This window comes from Trichoplusia ni, chromosome 9 (assembly GCF_003590095.1).
Source record: "Trichoplusia ni isolate ovarian cell line Hi5 chromosome 9, tn1, whole genome shotgun sequence".
Classification (NCBI taxonomy): domain Eukaryota; kingdom Metazoa; phylum Arthropoda; class Insecta; order Lepidoptera; family Noctuidae; genus Trichoplusia; species Trichoplusia ni.
In genome coordinates this window covers 11,091,249-11,111,743 of record NC_039486.1, presented here as the reverse complement: position 1 = coordinate 11,111,743, position 20,495 = coordinate 11,091,249, and the positions used below count along the sequence as shown (strand labels likewise).

Sequence of the window (20,495 nt, the reverse complement as noted above, 5' to 3'; positions counted from 1 at the left end):
TTTCATTCTTTTCCAAAAAAAGTTTAATTTTGGTAGGATTCAATAGAATACCATCTTATTGACTGTAATCGCCTAATTAGTTGAAACGAAAAATCGATACTGCCAGACAGTCCCTATACCTATATACTCTATGGCTACGTTCCGGAAAAAATAGTTTTGTTGAGTGTTGAAATCAAGTGCCTGCGATTTGCTAGAGATTTCGATCAATTCGAGGTGATTTTAAATCAACAACGAATTAGCGAGCGAAGAGTGAACATTATTTAAGTGGTGTTTTGAAGTAGTTGTATACAGTTCTAGTGCTTCGTGTGAATTTTGTTAAAGCGTTGTAGATTTTAGAGAGTCTAAAGATGTCTCTGTTCGGATCGTTGATGGCCGACGTGGAGGATGATCCGTTTTTCGGGTAAGGTTTAAAGCTTCAGCTAACATAATCACAAGTTTTATTCAATATTGAAGTATATGTAAAAAATTTAGTCTTTATAATTTCCAAGTCGACCGTTTTGGAAGCTCAAATTGCGCGTAAAACATGGTCATGCCGACGCATGATTTTGATGATAGTTGTATCGTTTATAGATCACACATGCGGCACATGCGCCAAATGAACAACATGATGAATTCGTTGTTTTCGGATCCCTTCGGCATGCTGGGAGGCGAAGGCCCACTGGCTATCATGGGCCCGCGTCGCGGCAATGCCATGATGCCCTTTATGCCTCAAATGCCAACACTGAACAGACTCTTCACTGGTAAGTTTTATTTTGTTCCTGAGGCATATATCCACCGTATGTGGGTTCAATAAAAGATTATAAAATAACAACAAATATCGAAATCACAAATTACAACCCTTACCATACCATTCCAGGAGCTTCTAATATTATACAATACTTACTTTCTATGATTTTCGCTTAAAAACATTATTCTAAAACAATAATTTTGTAATTTGCAGATAAGAGTACTGCATCTATATTTCCTTACAATCTATAATTCATATATTATAATCAAAATTTGTGAGAGTTTATAACTTGAAAGTCCTTTTGTAAATGTACAAAGTATGAATACTTGATATTTCTGTAGATATGGATGGCAGCAACATGCATGCTGCCGGCAGCTCCTTCAGTAGCAGCACTGTTGTGTTGTCAAGCGGACCTAACGGCAAACCACAGGTATCTAAACATTCTAATTACATATCTTACTTTGTTGCTTGGTGGTGGCTCATATTCTTACCTTAAGGCTCCAGTTAGCCTTTTGTACAGAGTGGTTTTGCAGGCAGTGAGTCCAGCCATTCCATCCTGTTTTTACATAATGTTAGAGGAGATTCCCTTACAAACAAAATGTAAGTCAAATTAAAAAAGTATTTTCAGAAATTCTTTTTCTAGCCAATTTGGCATTCTCTAAGGGCAATATGTTATTTGTGTCATGAGGCAGGTATATACTTGCCTTTGTCTCCTAATGAATCTTCTAAAAATTCATGTGAATCAAGCCCTCTCAGGATATTTAATTTTGCCAGTCAGACCCTTGTGCTTTCTATTTATTCCTCATAGCATCATATCAAATTATTTATTATAAATGTAATAGGATTTTAATGAAACATTAATATTGCAGGTATACAGTTCAACAAGCAGCACCAAGATTGGCCCGCATGGCATCAAGGAGACTTGCAAGACCATGCAGGACTCTCGCACTGGCACCAAGAAGATGGCCATCGGTAAGCTAGTTTTATAAATACTGAATGATTCTTGGTTGTTATGGTTAGCTAAGAAAGTAATTGATTGAGTAAATTAAAAAGGAGTTTACAAGACAGTTTCAAAACTAATACAAATTATGTAATTAATGCTATAAATAGTAATTTTTCTAATATTCTATGACATTGCATAGCTCTGCTGCGATTATGTAATTAATGTGTAATGCTTTGTAAACTCTTGATTTATTTATTTTAGCTTTGCACATTCATGGCAAAGAATTTGATCAGTATTATAGAAGCTGAGCTCATTAGATGCTGGATTTCAATACATTTTACTATAGTGCAAATTGTGATGTATTTATTCACATAGCCATTTATTGTATCAAGTAATGCATCTATGTTTTCTGGTGGTTACATTTTTCCGTTAAAGCAGTTTATGGGTGTAAATTGATCTGTTTGGTAAAAAAATACCTTTGAATGGAAAGGCTAAAAAATCATGAGCTTAAAAAAATTAACAACACTATTAACTTGATATATTAGACTATATTATGACAACAAAAGATCATTGACACATGAAAAATGTACTCTAACTTGTTCAAGATTATCGAATTGTAAAATTATCTTTTCTATTTTCGCTAATTACTAGGCTATTTGTCATAAGTGCTAATTTCTGAACATTACTCACTCACCCACTTGAATACACTACTTGCTAAATATACTTGTTGTGAAGCTCAAATTAGCATTTTTGGTTCTGAAATTCTTTTATACACAGTTTAAATTTAAGTCAATTTTGGCGAAAAAAAAATAAAAAAATAGTCAAAGTAGGAATGAATACAAGTTTTTGTATCACAATTTCAAAGTCAAAATTTGTCTCAATAACAGGGTCTTTTCTTGAAAACTTTGTGCCAATTTGCTAGTATTTAAGTCGTAATTATTCCTCACATGACCAATAATAAATCAATCTGATATATTTGTTGTTCTGACTACCGGAACAAGATCCCGACCTATATGCGTTCTGGCTCGTCGGTCACGGAACACATCACGTCAAGCCAACTTTACGACGAAATATATTTCAGAAAAACCAATCTACTACACCACAGTAAACATATTCTTATAGATGCTCAGTATTTCAACTAGTTTCCTTGGTTGATCACTATTGCACGAAGTATGTTTCTTTATCAAGTTTAAAATACATTTTATGATATGGATCATGAACATTTATTACCATGGGAACCGAAATTAGGCATCTATGAAATTTCAACAATTTAGGTTCAGAAGATGCTGGAAAATAAAAATTGTATTTAATGTGATGAAGCTAATGACATTAAATTAATAAAAGTAGTAAACATAATATTATGTGGTAATATATATTATTTTGTCTTCTGAACTATCTGGATTACTGCCTGTCTTATTTGTGATCTACCTGTATTCTTCCAGTATCTAATTGTACCTCGTCTGAAGTCATTCATCTGTGTATTATTAGACCTATGACGCAATTCGATAGTTTTTTTTCACTGTATGTTCATATATTAGTGAGCTAACTGCCTGTATACTTTGATCACAGCTAAAATAGGCGTGGGCGATGTTTTTGTGTGTGTCTGAGGAATTTCTTGTCTAGGAGTATTGTATATGAGTGTTTCGTGAGTGAACGTAAGACGGGAAGAAACTTATTTCAAATAGTGCCATAATATAACCCTCCCAACGTTTTATGATGGTCCTATATGCCTTTACGGTATCCGAACTCCTAACGGCTAAAACCACTAGTTTTAGCCGTTAGGAGTTCGTCATGATCCCTTGCCTTTTTCCAGAGCCCATGAAAAATTTCTACGGGGACGACTACTTATAGCAAAATAACCCGCTTTGATATCGATTACCGTAAAAAGTAGTATACTATATCGTTTCTAGTATTTAAAGCTATCCTCATTCCAAGAGAAGTGGGACTTAGATGAGTGATAAGCAAGACTTAGTAGTAGATCGCAATTTAGGTTCACTTAACACCGAAAGTCCAGCAGCTGGCTGCTGATTTATATTACAAATAAAAAAAAATTGAATCTTGTCTTGTCGTGAGTAAAAAATGTTTTGAAGGCAAGTGAAAACCCACGAGACTGCAGGAGACTTCTAGTTGCACACGCCGCCTTGCTCAGTCACTGGGACGCTGATTTCAGGGGGATTGACCAGTTTTATCTTAAATTCTCACATGTGAATTACAAATACTTAACTAAATAACAGCAATAAGACTGCCTTCTCAAATGCCACAAAATTGCACGTGGCGAAACGAAATTAATCTGTCTGGTATTTAAACGTAAATATGCACCAGCCTCTTTCGACTTATTTTCGTATTCTGGAAAGTTCCAAAACAAATTAATGCTATGGAATAAGTGAGAATTCTGTTTTATTTACTTAAACAAAATTTAGAACACAGTGAGGTGTAAATATTTTAATGTAAGCCGACTTTTCTTGCAATAAACTCATTTTTTATTATAATAAGAGTAAAGATCTATCTACTTATAACATTTTCGTGTGACGCCATCATAAAAGCTCTGCAAAAACGTTATTGCTGTACTTCGTATACAATCAAGTTTGAAACTTGAATGTGCTATGTTATTGTGATATTTAAATGATGTATTATACAATTAGTAGTATTTTATGAGTTCTTATCTGGTATTCAAAACGCAAACGTTTCCGGTGATCGTTCATCGTATTTGGTTACTGGTTCCTGAATTTCGTATAATTGGTTATAGTGCTTGCCTAAATGATATAATATCTAGGCAAGCATTATCGTTTAATTTCACACAACGCTACCTAGTCTCAAAATGAGCAAACCTTGTATTATGAGTACCAGACATCTAATATACACAGTTTTACATATTCATATTTATAAATACATACACACAGAAGGAATGATCGTGCACCTTCAGACAACCAATTGTCCTGGGTGGGAATCGACCCCACGACCTCCTTCATAGCAGTCAGCAGTGGTTATTGGAACCAATAGACTAGCCGGCCAATCTAGTTACACTAATCTCTTTGTTACTAGGCCACCACATTGGCGAGAGAGCGCATGTCATCGAGCGCGAACAGAACTACTACACAGGCGACGCCGAAGAACGTCAGGAGTTCATCAATCTGGAAGAAGAGGAAGCCGAAGAGTTTGACAGGTATTTTATATAATTTTTTATAAAATTAAATATAGTTTTCAAGGGTTTAAATCTCTTTTAAATTGAGGTCGTTAAAAATTACAGAGTAATATCTATGTATTCAACAAAAAAATATAATTCGTCTGCATGAAGATTTCCTAATGAATATGAAATGTAATGAGGAAACACAATTTCATCAAACATAATAAAAGGTTTTTACTTCAACAATATTCTGTTGCGTATTGCAGGGAGTTCCAATACAAAGCAGGATCTGCTCACAACCGCAGCGGCCAAGCGGCCCTGTGCGGGCGGCGGCCGGAGCGTCGCCTGGCGCTGACCGCGCCGCCCGCGGCCCCCGCGCCCCCCGCGCTGCCCGCCGCCACACACGCCGCACACGCCGCACACGCCGCACACGCCGCGCCCGCTCTCTTGAACGTGCCCAGCCTGCAGGGACACAAGTGAGTACGCACCACTACATTAAATAGTATTATGTAGCTCAGACTGCCACTGCACTATAATTAGTTGAAACACACAATTTGTGTACTGTACAGTCACACCATTGAGAACCTTATCGCACAGTGCTGTACACTTCTGCTGTAGTTGATGTATTTTAGCTTTGGTTTACGGTACATCATGTAGTGCTTTGTTATTGGATCGGTTTTGCTTAATTTCTTATTTCAAATGGTATTCAATTATTTTGTTAGGATATTGGGAGAAATCAAAGTAATTAAAAAGAAATGTGCAACTTTTGTTACTTTGAATGAGTAAAACATCAACATCAGTAGTCTCCTATAGTGCTAGTCCAAGATATATTAAATGTTACTTATAGATACTATTACCACCTTTTTATTTTTAAGTACATATGTATAAATAGGTGTGGTACTATGTTCCATGTAGTTGCCCGCATGTATGTGTGCCTATCTCTATGGTTTATGTTGGCTTCTTTTTTCTATATTATTATTTATTTTTCGTTATCATTTGTATTTTTGGAGAGGCGGTTAGATTGACACGTAATGCAAAACACTTGGTGCTGAAACTGCAACTTATAACACTGTATTTAACAGATTAATTAATTTAGATCACTATCATTTGATCTAGAACACTTTAATCACTTTGTATAATGTAAATAACATAGAAACTTCTTTTTTCTTCATACCTTCTTACAACCCATATTAATAAGAGTTTCTTATCTCAATGGGTTAGATACTATATAATATAACCAACATTTTGAATACTATTTAACAAAGAGGAATTAATGACCCAGAATATTACTTCAATTGATAAAAGCACCAGAAACTTTAATTCCAAAAAAATACAAAAAGTCCCAATATATAATTTATAAGTGAAGTATCAGTCTACCCTCTTCTCCGCCGGGTAGTTAGCTCGCATGGTATCTATTGCAGTACAAGTAGTGAGTCCGCGTCAGGACGACGTTCGACCTCGCTCCGGCCGTCGTCGCGCCGCCCCATACGAACAGCTGCCAGCCCACTCACGTTGCCCACCAGGTAATGTTAAAGAAAAGAAAACATTCTACAATAACGGGAAACAAATATCGATAATTTACACTACTAATTTAGTATTTTTTTACTATTTCCTACTTTTACTCTACTAATTCAGCATATTTTAATTGTAGGGATTTTTAAGATGTACCTAATAACCAGTACTCATTGGTGACGAAATAAAGTCTTGTAATTGTCTTCCAAATAAAACGATTTTGTTTTGTCGGCTATTGAATTACGTCGTTACTCGTGAGGGACGATCTTCGTCGTATCGATAAAACGTGTCGCTTTAGTTGAAAGGCAGCTACAGGATTATCTTGCAACTGCCTTTTTCCAGTGAGCGCTGAATAAGTTTGTCTAAATCTAAAGAGAGTATTGTGAAACTCTAGTCCAACTTCCCAAAACTTATTCCAAATTTTTCCAATCAGTTCCAGATTGTGGAGAAGGCGTTACTACTATTAAAAGTCGTAAAACGTATTAAATATATATGTGTGGCTATTATTATTGCTATATATAAAGTTTTCTTTAGATAAATAGTTATTATTATTTGCTAAAACTCCAATTTTAAGCATGGATATTTAATTATAAGCGGTCGATATTCTTGCATGAAAATTGCTTGGATTCTTGTTTCATACAAAGGCTGAATTTGTATTTTATTGCTATTTTATTTTTGAGAGTTACTGTTTTATTAATATTATATTTTGTATATAGGATCCAAATGTGAGGTGTTGATTTCCTATTTTCGTATTTTTTTATTCTATGTGCATGGACTTCGCAATTAAATAAAATATTTAATGTAGTATCTTGCTCATAATAAAAAAAAAGAGGTTTGTAAATATTCAATATGATTTTCAAAAATAATTCTGTTTGTTCAGAATGAAGGTTAATAAGGCGAATATTCGCGTGATTTAATTTTAGCTCACATTTTGTAAATTGCTTTAACTTGTAAATATGTATAACTGACAAACACACATATAGTTCCAAAAAGCTTACAAGTATCGCGATTTAAATTACTGCTAGGTAGGTATTACATATTATTGCCTTGATTACGTTTTCCATTTTACATAAACCAGAAGCAGAACACCAAAAATAGCACAAGACATTCTTGCAAGAATACGAGTAACATTGCAAGACAGCGATCAATTATCACCTCTATGTGACACTACCATGTAATTAATGATTTCTTGCGTGTTTTCAGCCCGAGTGTCCGCGAGGTGTACGGCGGGTCGCAGCCGCAGCGACACCGACACAAGCACCACAAGGCCGGACACCGACACCCGCACCCCGAACACTAAGGGACACACACACACGGACCACGACACTGCACTCAATAAAGGCCCATTTACACGATGCGAAAAATATCCTGCAACACATTACAGAACTACGGAGGTCTGTCAACAAAACTGATGTCATGATTATGTCATCGCCAACAACGGCTGCCTTGCACGATGTTTTTCGCACCGTCTAAGTCATCTTTAACATTCGAATGTATCCGACATTGTATATTACAAATTCCTCTCTCATTAATTATAAATTTTCAACGGCTAATTTATTTTTATTTACAATTAACTTTTTTTAGTGCAATTTTTTTGGTTGATTTGTACTCCATTCGGATTATTATTAGGTAGCGTATCGTGGTTAGGTTTTTAATTAAGATATTTAATTAAGATTAAACAAGAGATAAGTTTTGAGTTTATAGCCTGAAATTATTGCCTCGAAGTCTATTTGTTTACTTGTTTTGTTATTTTTAAGTGATTTGATACTGATTTGTGAATAATTTTGCTAGATGTTTGTCGGTTAAAATCTTTGCGTCATTTTTGATAGCAGACACATAAAGGCGGGCTAGGATTAAACTTAATTTATTCCCAAAATATGAAAACAATAGCATATTTTGTTTCTTCGTATCTCTGTGAAATTATTTTCTCATTTTCTGACTTTTGTCGTACTCATTGAAGTTTACTTCTTTCTGGTCCAGTTTATTTCTCCCTGCCTGTCTGGGACGCTTTTGCTCGAACACGACACGTGTGATATGCAAACCATGTCTCATTATTTTCATGTAGACATTAGTTGAATGAGATAAGTAGATCTTAATGTACGATGTCGATATCCGCTCCAGTGATTGGCATAGCACACTGACGCGAGTTTGGCGGGTAATATCCAAAATGGCGCCTGTTTTCGTAAGATGGCGGAAACATTTGAAATTGGAAATTTTACTTATGTATGAAAAATGAGTATTTGGTGATTGAATAAATTGTTTTGAAGTCGCGTTTGTGTGCTCTGTACAATATTCCATACGATGTACTCTCCCCACCTGATTTTCATCTTATATCTTAGAAATAGTCTGATTTAAATAATTCAGTGTCTATAACCCAGTAGTGGCGTTACTACTTAGCAACTAACTTATACTGCCCCAATGTATTTATATCCTCTTTTAAAACCTATGTCGTTCATCACTTTGACTGATGATGGAACTACGACATTTTTTCTAGTAATGCCACTTTCCATACAATAGTATTAGGTTGTAATTAAGATAATCGTCGTCTATATAAGTGTGTGAAATCATAACAATGACAGTGTCAACAAAAAACTAAATTTTTGCATTCACTATGTTGTCTGAATACTATCAACAAAAACCAAGTGACAAGTAAATTGACATCATGTTCGACCTTTATGTCAAACAGTACTTTTTGGTATCTCAGATTATGCACACTGTAATTTTAGTATCCATCTTTAAATCTGATATGTAATATCTTGTATAAGATAATTAATTATAATTCATTAGTGTTTGTAAGTATCGTACATATAAGTCAAAATTATTACAAGTATTTTTTGGTCGACTGGTATTTTTTATTTGTAGAATTCAAAATTTCGTTATAGATATTATAATTTTTAACGGTTTAAGTAGACTTTAGATGTTTGCTGTGAGAGATCAAAATTTTGTGTCTGTAAATCACAATATCTTTGATTCCTGAAGGCAGACTTAGTTCACAAATAATATGAAATATCTCTAGAATAAGTAAGTACCATTGTACATTAAGACATGTTGTGTCTGTCCATTGCAGCTACATAAAGCGACACAATCAAACAATGTTACTTCTACCAAAAATGCATACGAACCCGCATGAATTGTTGACAGATTTGACAGCTGTCAAAGATGACACGTCTTACTGGAAAATGGCTGTATTTTTCTGTACCTCCCATTTCTTGTTTGACTAAATTATATAGTTCTGCACAAATTCGACGGTGCTGGACGCTAAGAATCGCTCATTCCTTAAAATAAAAATAATTATTTTCATTTATTTTGTTTTGTTTCATTTTATTTTGTCCCGATTAGTTTGCGTCCAATTTTAGACTTAAAATATTTTTCGATGTAATATTGATGTTAGTTGTAAAGAACCAATCTATCTTATATGAATTAATAAAGTAGTGAATTCTCTTATGTGACGGTTTTATTACACGTAAAGTTCCTGTTCTAAACAATTTAATATATTGCAGCAGAACCAGAGGAAAATATGTTTCTTATAATTAATTGAAAAGACAATTGTGTCAGTGGTAGGAAGTATAGGAACTACTGCATTGTGTTTTAAAGAAATTAAACAAATTACATTGAAATAATAAATTTATTATGAAGGATAAGCAATATGATCCAATAACCCAATTCCAAAAACATTACCCTCCTAACGTAGTCGGGTAATAAAAAATATTAATTTAAACGTAATAATGTATAGAAGTAATATACTAAAACTACGAAAATTAAAAAAAAAACCTTTACCCCATAATACATAATTTCAGTAACAATAATATCAATGAGAATTACAAATAAATGGATATAAAGTTAAGCTTTTGAGGTTGTGTCAGCCATATTGGTATTAGGGGCGTCCGCCATTTTCGGGACGCCATCCTGATGTCAGAGACACATGCGGCAGATGTCTTCGTTGATCTCAAGCATTTGGTCTATGAAGGGCTGGTTAGCCATAATCTCTGCTAACTTGCAAATGATCTCGAGAAGTTCTCCTTGCTTGTAGTTCATCTTTGCATTGCATAACTCAATCTCTTCGGTTATTGGTTCAGGAATCTGTGGACAAAAATTATAATCGTAAGAATTTGGTACCAATAAACAGTCTATGTATTAGTATATCTACAGGGTAAAACCTTACCTAAGTAGTACACAGAACACACCTATATCATTTCGCTAAGTATAGGTTCTGAGAGTGAATGGATTCCGTTTTGTTTTCCCACAATGACAGAGCAACTTATGACTACCCTCTTATTATCTACAAAACATTGCTTATTAAGTTTGCCTATGTCATTCAATATTCAAAACGTAAATACGTCTAACGATGGGTTTGAACTTAAGCAAATGACAAGTTTTGATATTGATTATGGAGCTATGGAGTAGTAAAGACTAGTTACGAATATAACAGTTCCTTACTACGTTCCGCACTTCTGATATTTTATTAAAAAAAAATACAATGTTTAAAATAAATACAACATTTAAAATGTTTCTCATAAATATATATATTTATATTATGGTGTTTTATCGCAGTTTATGTCTTAACTGCGATATGACTTTACCCGACTACAACAAAGCAAAAAGGAGGGTTATGTTAGGGTTAAAAATCGGCCCTTAGGTCAGTACCTAAGGGCCGATTTTTCAATCGCCAGACGTTTTGACAGCTTTTGTATGGAAAATATGTCAAACGGCCATAATATTTATTCCTCAGATGAAAGTTAACTGAGGATTGAAAAATCGGCCCTAAATGTATTAAACTATGAATTGTAACTAGCTTTGTATTCCAAATAATAGGTACGTGAAAATTCCACAATATAGTTAAAACTCGCATTTTTTAATCGAAAATATTTGGTGCTTGCTGAATGCACATAATATTTAATTAAGTGCGGGTGTTGACGTGACAAAGTCTGTCAGTTCTCATTGTTTGTACAATGTAACGTTTGGTTTACAAACGCAGTGAGGTCGAATTGCCTGTGACCGGAAAGCATAATTTCGTGTCTGTAGCTGTGTAACCTTCACTGCGATTCTTATAGACATCGTTTGAATTTTCTTGTTATTTTTTTTTAGAATTTGAGGGATTTGTATGCACATCTAACTTATGAAAACGATAGTAAAAATACAGATATCATTATCAAAAAAAGCAAGGTACACGGACTAAAGTTGACAGTAGAGTTTGTAGTAGGTCTACCTAATTTCGAGACACTATCCTGAATTCCCTAAGTTTTATAAAAAAAAATACTTGTCTTAATGTTCCCCTATATTTTGCAATCAGGAAAACTTATTTGTTTGCACCGTTATCCCTTAAATTTGGAACTGAAAATTAGTCTTAACAGGCACTTACATTTTGTGGATCAACGAAAGTGCTGAACTTGTACTTAGTCTTCCTCTTGTCAGGTCCGTTGTTTAGGAAGAGTGTGAACTGCGCGTCCTTGCCGCGGGACCCCACGGGGAAGTACAGGCCGGCTATCAGGTGGCCCTTCTGGTCACGAGATAGGAGACTCCTGGAATACAAATATGAAATTTAACACAAACAAAAAGTTTTCATCTCATGGGGACAAATTGAAGGTCAGGAAGACGAAACGGGGTCGCTGCAGTTTACCCTGAGATACTGTCACCTTGCAATGGTATAGTAGGCCTGGCCAGGCCTAATATAATAAGAATGATTTAGTAAGAAACATGGGACTAAACAGTGGTAAACAGTTTTCAAACATTTTCTGAAAGGGTCGTGTGAGGCTGACATCGCACAATGTTTATAAGCATACCATATAAGTGGCGTAAATTTCAACTGATTTTAGGAGTTAAGGTAGACTGTATCTATAGATTAGATTAAATCGTAGTTGTAATGGGAGATCGTCACGGTTCATCCTTTTGCCTCTAGGATAAAAACAGAGGTAAGTGTCGAGGCTAAAATAATTCCAAGTTAATTGAGAGGAGGGCCGGGTGGGCCGTACCTATCTGCGTATCATAGCGAGGCAAATCACTATGCCTGTTTTTATCTTTCTAAAACCATCCATTGAAAGTTATTTCCAGACTCAATCTTTCAATTCATAAACAAGAAATCAATCAAACTTCAGTGATTTTGCATCTGTTTGGATTAGAGCCAATAGCAAATTGTGCACCGGAATCATCAAATAAAAAGTGACATGATCAAAATGGTAAACAAATTAGAAAAAATGATAATTTTATAAATATCTATCAACATAAAAGACGATGAGCAAATGAGCAGTAGGTAATTGTGTTGCGTCGTGTGTGATGTGCTAGTTAATGTAACAAAACTGGCAAAGGAGTCGAGAATCACCTAAAGTTGTAGACGAGGTTCCTCCTCTCGGTGACGTTGACGCCGTCGAGGTAGGGCCGCGCCGCGTACACCAGCGACGTCTGGTTCTTGACGGCCTCGCCCCGGGTCTCCCGCTCGTGCCACTCTATGTACCCCGGGTTGAGCACGCTGAACGTGTAGTCATACTCTTTGCGGCATTGTGGCTCGTCCGACTGCACGAACCAACCTGGAGGACGATGGTAAGTTGAGAAAGGGAACCGCGGTTGTGATTGTGTTACTATTGAAGCAATTCGATTATTCGATAAATAATAAATAAATAAATAAATAAATCCTGGGACAACTCACACACGGTTATCTGATCCCAAGCTAAGCAGAGCTTGTGTTATGGTAACCAGACAACTGATAAACTTACTTATATATTTCTAAATACATACATATTATAGATAAATTACACCCAGACACCAGAACAAATGATCATGCTCATCACACATCATTTGTCCTGGGCGGGAATCGAACCCACGACCTCCGGTATAGCAGTCAGGGTCACTAACCACTAGACCAACCTAGCCCGATGTTGGTATTATAGTGATATAGCAGAGATGGACGAGGTACTGACCGGTGTGTGGATAGTTCCGGTCCTGCATGACGGTAACGACGCGCGGCACGTGGTAGCCGGGGTCGGCCAGCATGACGCCGGGCCGCCCGTCCACGCGGATCTGGATGCCCGCCATGACGTGCTCCTTCTCCGCGGACTCCACGGCGGCCGGGCTCTCCCCGCTGGTCACGTACTCGCGCACGTCCACGACGGCCTCCTCACAGGACAGCAGCGCAGTGGCGCGGTTGACGCCGCTGAAGTCTGGCTCCAGGTCCCGCCAGCGCCGCATGAGCTCCAGCCCCAGCCCCACGCAGGTGTGCTTGCGCGCGCGGATGGGCGGCGCGTACCGCTCGTACACCTCGTAGAGCGGGGCGCCGCCGCGCTCGAAGGCCTCGTACAGCGAGATGAAGTTGCTGACGGAGTCGTAGTTGTCGGTGGCGAGCAGGCGGCGCAGCGCGGCCTCCGCGCGCGTGGCAAGCTCCTCGTGCTGCGGCAGCGACAGGTCGAGCGGGCGGCGCGGCGGCGCCCAGCGCGCGCGCGGCAGCGGCGGTCGGGCCGGGTCGCGGCCCGGTCGGCTCACGTCGCAGCCCGGCCCGCGCGCCGGCGCCCCGGCGTCGGGCTCGGGCGCCGCCCCCGAGCTGAGTCAACTTGGCCATTCGGCGCCCCAGCGACCCACTCCGGGCGCGGCCGGCTCGGCCTCCGCCCCCCGCTCATATAGGCCTTCATCCCGGCCCCTCTCCGTAGCGAACTCGACGCTCTTTACGAGCGTCTCACGCTGCTTCTCTAAACACACTGATGATGGTTTTTCACGCTCTGAAAAGATAAACGTACTATAAGTCACATGGTGGGTATAATGGGTTAATGGGTTTCTAATAGAGCGTACCTATAAGTTAAAGAATAGCAGGCATTCGTATAATCAGGCTTTTATGTCAACTTTCCCAATTATCAAAGCAGATTCACAATTTACGAGAACTTGTTCTGTTGTTCAAATAAAATTTACGATCGCCTATAAAAAGCCTATTCTCAATAGCGTGACTTAAGTGGACCTACAATACCTATAGAGTAATACCATCGCGTTATCGAAGCTCTCTTAAACTTCCACGAATACTCATTAAGTGCTATCTAACGTCTTTATTTACCACACTGAATTCAGAGTTCTGCGCAATAAAAACGTATTAGCTCCTTTTACCGAGGAGACTGTTTATAAAATATTTAAAGAAAGCAATATCTCTATGTTATCGAAGTATCAGATGATAGATAAGCACTCGAGCATCGGATTTCCGCCGTTTAGTAGCGAGATGACGACGACATCTCAATGTTACACGTGTGAAAATGATCCAGCAACACAAGCACAGGCAGGGGCTTATCAACAAACATACGACCTCATCCATCATAATGACAGGCTACACGATCTTTACAATATGGTGATAATCATATATTTTTAGAAGTTTTAGAACATACATGTTAAACAATACGGATGTTTTGTTCTTGATGTTCCTGCTAGGCGTGGTCGGAATTCCAACAACCGTAGACTATTGTGTGCAGTCGTTAAAGTAAATCGATGCATCGATGCGGAATACCGCATTATACCAAAACGCTACGTGTGATATCGGCATGTTCCAACATTCCAGGAATACATCGCACAATTGCAGTACTATGGAGATATAGCGTTGGTAACGATTGTACACATTTTGAATACACTGAGGTCATTAGCGTGTTGCAGTTAAAATATGAAAATTAAACTTGCTCAGTAATTCATTTCGGCAGTCATATTTCTATTTCATATTGTGCATGTATTCGGTAATGATAATGAATCTATTTAACTAATTGCGTCATTAGTGAGATAACAAGATGCTGGCACGAGCAATTATAACATACGAAAATAGTTCGTATCAATACGAGTTAGGGCCATCGATTATTTCTTTGGCAGGGGCTTGTCATTACGTATTGATCGGTCTAGAAAACGAATTGACGGACTTTGATGTGGTTTTCCCTTTTAGAAAAAGGAAAAGGTGCTGAGTCGTTTTGAACTTAGGTCTCCTGAGTAAATATTATGTGTTGGCTAATGTCTGGTTAAGCAAAAACACTAATGAGAAGTTTAGTCGTTTTACGATATGGCCATAATGGTACTACACAATTAATGTTTTTCTTAAAAGATCTCATTATGTGTATTTTCTCATTATGGAAGTTAATCCTTTTATCGCGGGTGTTTGACAAACATTCAAGTCACAGTAATTCAGATCCTACAAATGCGTTAGGCACACGCTCACGCTCAGTGGGTGCAATTTATTCCAAGTCCTGCTGCCAGACAAAAAAACAACATCAGCTAACGTGCCATCCTTAATAACAATAACTTATATGACTATATTACTAGCCTTTGCAATCCTTTTAAATAAATTAATTATTCCATGTATCCAGTCTAATGACTGCTGAGAGTCGGAAACGTCCCAAAGGCATAGTTTTAGTTCCGGCACTTTGTAATTTGGGGCGTGTTCTAAAAACCTTGTAAGTTCATACCAACAAGAAATCGACTTCTATCTAGTTTAGTAACTCTGTTTTAAACAGACACATTGACGTGTACATTGGTCTAAAATTAAATGTATAAGTGAACATGCGCAAGAGTTGAACGCGTTAGACGGTTAGGAACAAAGTTCTTTGTACCAAACCGCTCGGTCATGACCTGGCTGCAGTACTGTAGGAATGAGAATATTCACGTAACTGACCTCCTTGAGATCTTCAGTTCATGAGCATTACTCATCTTTGAGTCATTAGCCAGAAATTGAGATTAATATCTGACGAGCAACAGAAGTTTTGTTGCGTGAGTCGACTCATTGTTATAAATATTGACTCATCGTGTTATTTGTTAAACTGCTTAGTTCTCGCTGTTAAAGCTTTGTGTAGAATTTGAGCTGCCTTATTCCTGCTTGCTTGCCTCTGGCCTCTGAGAAAGCTTTTAGTTACGTTCTACAAAACAAAATGGAGTGCTCTCGTTTTAAGTTTCCTAAAATTCTGCTTTGATCATTCGAGGGGTCGCAATTTGCTCATAAAGAGATTCCACTTACATTTTATTACTTAGACTACGTAGGTACAATGGAGATCAGCTGACGATGTTTAGTCTACAAAGGAATCCAATACTTTGTTTTCTTTTATGGTTTACCCATTTAAAATTCTAAAGAAGGCTCAGAATGCATGCAATGCATTTATGCCTGCTTTTGTGGAGACAAAAAAAAACGGATTCCAAATTCTTTGTGTGCAGTATAATGAAGCCATTTTATTTTATGGTCCTTAATATTTTATGAACGTCATTCAACGAGGATTTGATTTACATTTTCAGTCAATGGTCTGGATCACTATCTATGGATATGTATGCAGTTCAAGAACAGATTTTTAGGCTGCAATTTTATATATGTGTATACATCATGAACTCTCTAAATTGGTCCCAGCTCTATATCTCTATAGCCTGATGTATATCGTCCTGCAGTTACATGCTGGTACTATCAATACCAATAGCAAGCGACGTCCCATAAATTATCCATTATTTGTGTCAAGTCCCTGCGCTACCAATCTACCATATTAAAGGGCATTTAACTCAATATCCGTGTTTGAATTCTATTGTTTATTATATGCTATTGTAGCTGTTCTTTATGTTCATTGTTGATAGTAGTTTCTGGTTTCACACTATTTCGTTCGTGTTCTTCTACCTGGGCTAGTTAAACGGTGTCGGTAATCCATCTAACTTCGTAAAAGGAATTATTTGTAAAGCTCCTTGTTTTTGCAAACTGCAAGAAAGGATTGACTGAAATGTTATAGTCTGGGTGTCTTTGTGCTTGTTATTTGAATGTTTGTAAAACCTAGCAACACAATGATTGAAACGAAAAAGGAAAAAAGGGAATAAAGCTATCAGTTAATGTGGAATAAGCTAAAGAAATACAATGAAAAACATAAATAGAGCTTAAAGTGAAGACATAAAATTTCTTCGAGCATTAAAGCAACGAAAAGTAATGCTAAGGCTTCCTTCTAATAGCCGTTTAAATTACCGAAGACTTTTAAACTGGTCCACAGAGATCGTTAAAACTAATTATCAACTCAATACCCGTTTAATAAAGGGTTGGATATTATTCTTCCTACATGAACTGGGTCATGGGCAATATACAAGTAATTCAATTATTTAACATTGAAAATCAACGATCGATACATAATTTTAAACAGTATGAAGCATTGGAAGTATTTAGGTCATGGTTTGCGTATGTCATGACATTGTTCTGAGTATTTGTATGATGGGACAAGCTCGCGAAATTCAATGTGTCCGTATGGCTTGTTAATTTGGTACTGAGAAAACGTTTTGAAAGATGTACTTGATCATGCTAATTAAAAAAGTTACTTTTCTGTAACTAAATTGAAAAGGTGTCGTAAAACTTTCTAAGGTTAGACTAGACCAGTAGGATTGTTCAAAAGAGATACTGCGGTTCCGGTACACAAAGGCATAATATGAAGGGACATAGTTTTAGTCACTAAAAGTCAGACACTCCCTGCCGCTCAACCATCATTTGATGATTTCCAATCCGAAAAAAATAGTTGCAAGTTAAATCTAACACTATAATTTCCTATAGACATGGCAATAGTAAAGACTAGTTAATTCTTAACAGTCCAACGTTCTGGTTTAATGAAATAACATCGGCTTAGGTCATTACACTGTTTACCGTTGCCATGGCAACCACCTACTACCCTACATATCCGTTAATATCTTGTAGAAAGTCGAGGTAATTATGTAGTAATTTAAAGATAACGTTTCTAGCCCATTATAAAGACATTATCTACATCGACTTTTAAGAAACGACATTTTTTTTTTAAACGATTAAAGATTTAAATTCTAGTGTCACGAGGCTGTCACAAACATAGAGTCACGACAAGCATTCGTGGATCATACTAAACGCTTCTCCTATGCGAGGATCGAACTCGCGAAATGTTGCGCAAAGTGGGGTTGGCGTGGCGACAAAAAAATATCGATAAACTCGAAAAAAATTCTTGCACTTGGCGAATGCATCAAATAAAGTTTTATTAATATATTGCGATAAAATTCATATCATTTCTTGTCAATAAGTATATTGCTATCAATTCATAATTAAAAAAATCCCAGTAATTAAGATAACGAAGCTATAAATTATATTATTCTTCGAATTGCGGCGGAAATCAATTGAATTATTATGATAAATAATTATTTTATTGTATCTTTTCGATAAAGACGATATATAGAGATGAGTACTAAAAAAAATTTTTTTTTAGAATTAAAAATCTATTTGTATCTCATGAGACAAAATAAACAGCTATATTGATTCTGATCAAACCTCGAATTAAAATAGCCTTGACAGTAATCAGGACATGTCATAATTTCGCTCTACTTAATTAGACGAATGTGTTACACAGTGTTTAAAATCTGACGCAATTTTAATGATGGACCTTGAAAGATCTCGTCATTGCCACAGCTTTCTACACGTAATATAAAAATGTAACAAGTCCTATTTTGAAAGGTTGGTGAAAGGAGTTCCTATTTAAAATCGATTCGATTTGGATTGAGCATTGATCAGTACGCTTGCTGACTTCAAATTGCGATTTCATATTCGAATATTCGGAAGGTTTCTCCACAATGACACCGTATGGCGGACTATTCAAGACTTAAACGCAAAAAAAAAATATTCTCATAATATATGGTAATGCCATGTATGGAACATGCTTTTAAATAATGATCATGTCTAAGTTTCCATACAGCTTGCAAATAGGCTTTTTTAGGCCCAATTAGGTTAGCGGGTCAGATTCTAGACAATCTGGAGCATTGCCATGCATAAGATTTATCTAGGATTCTATAGGCAGAAGAAATTGAAGATAGTAATTGAGCTGGCACAAATTTATTAAACTATTTTTTTTTATCGTTCATGTTAAAAATAGGGATATATTTGCTATGTTATTTTCTAGCACAAAAATGGCGGTTATATTCTGTTTCCTAATATTTTTATCAGGATGAGATAGGCCGCATTCTGCCGCAGCCGGCCGCAGTGTTCCAGTTTTGGCCGCACGTGACGCGACTGCACGTCCTAGACTGGTCACGTGACCATTATGTACTCGTCTCTTTGTTTTGCACGTGCCTAAGAATAACAGGACATTGTTAGCTGAAAATGAACCACAATTGTATTGTGTAGCAGCTAGATAGCAGTTTCGTAAATGAGATTTCTTAATTACATTGCATTCGTGAATGTTGCACTGTTTTACCGACCGAGTCAACTGACACTGGACACACAAACGAGTTGGAACAGTTAATATCTCACACTAGATTATGTATGTAAATATACTATTGTATTTCGTGAGAAACCGGACGCCGGATGCAGAATTAGTTCGCGTCGTTCTTCAAAACATTTCAATATTTATAGATTTCTACTCATTGTATTTGAGTAACTCTTTGAGAATTTTACGGAATCCAAAGCATTTCTTTGTCCATTTTGTTCTAGTGATTCAAATAGTGAACATAATACTTCATAAGTTCTAAATTAATTAATTATGGGTGTCTTTGAGCATAATACTTAAAAAATTGTGAAATCGAGGATTAAGGATTAAACTCCTTAATGCGGGAATCTTAAAGAAAATAATATCCTACTTTTTCAATAAATCCAAAACATATGGCTCATGTATCAGTTAAAATGGACTAAATAAACAAAATCCAATACAATCTTCAAAAGAAAAAGTCTAACTAGACCAAGAACTCTGCAATTTCAAGACAATTTTCTCACTTCGATTTAGCAACGCAATTCATTTTTCTGTCAATTAGGTGTCACTGGACTCAGGGGGTTGTAGGGATGGTGTATTGGACCTCAGGGGTGGATTGTGTAGGCTTGCTAATATCATGAGAGTCGTGGGTAAATGTGGGCGTCCCGACCTTTACCGAATGGCTCCGATGCGTCATCTGTAGGCGTTAATGGTTACGCGGTAATCATTTAGATAAGGTTAATGTTTATTGACATAATTTCATTAAGTAGTTTTTTTTTTGTGAACGTATCTCTTAGTTTATTATTTACGAATGTACATAATTATATAATTATAGGACTATGTCTAGTGTGATAATTGAAAATGAATTGGAGAATGCATTTTGTTTCTTAATAAATTAAATTTAATTTGTGTTCCTATTTTTTACTAGCTTCTTTTTAATTATTTTGTCATAATAGTGTATGAATGATTACTTCTCTAAATATACTGTCTAGTAATCTAGTTCGAATATATTATATCATAAGACTGAAAATGTATACTTATTTA

At 36.6% G+C, this 20,495-nt stretch overlaps 2 protein-coding genes across 3 annotated transcripts; one reads left to right on the top strand and one right to left on the bottom strand.

Annotated features, from left to right (window-relative positions):
• Positions 1–133: 133 nt before the first annotated feature.
• On the top strand, positions 134–9,611 carry LOC113497354 (myeloid leukemia factor). 2 transcript variants are annotated; one of them, XM_026876883.1, is made up of 8 exons: positions 134–400; positions 571–740; positions 1,069–1,157; positions 1,597–1,699; positions 4,713–4,833; positions 5,061–5,270; positions 6,216–6,317; positions 7,510–9,611. In XM_026876883.1, the coding sequence occupies exons 1-8, from the start codon at positions 348–350 to the stop codon at positions 7,604–7,606; spliced, it is 945 nt and encodes a 314-aa protein (XP_026732684.1). In that variant the 5' UTR covers positions 134–347; the 3' UTR covers positions 7,607–9,611. The 2 variants fall into 2 exon arrangements, with proteins under 2 accessions (XP_026732684.1, XP_026732685.1); XM_026876884.1 differs by lacking the exon at positions 6,216–6,317.
• Positions 9,612–9,917: 306 nt separating this feature from the next.
• Positions 9,918–15,954, bottom strand: LOC113497436. Its single transcript, XM_026876989.1, has 5 exons — positions 15,920–15,954; positions 13,218–13,834; positions 12,623–12,827; positions 11,666–11,825; positions 9,918–10,386 (listed from the first exon to the last, which is right to left on the bottom strand). Exons 1-5 carry the CDS (start codon positions 15,952–15,954, stop codon positions 10,219–10,221), a joined length of 1,185 nt encoding a protein of 394 aa, XP_026732790.1. The 3' UTR covers positions 9,918–10,218.
• Between the last annotated feature and the right edge of the window lie 4,541 nt (positions 15,955–20,495).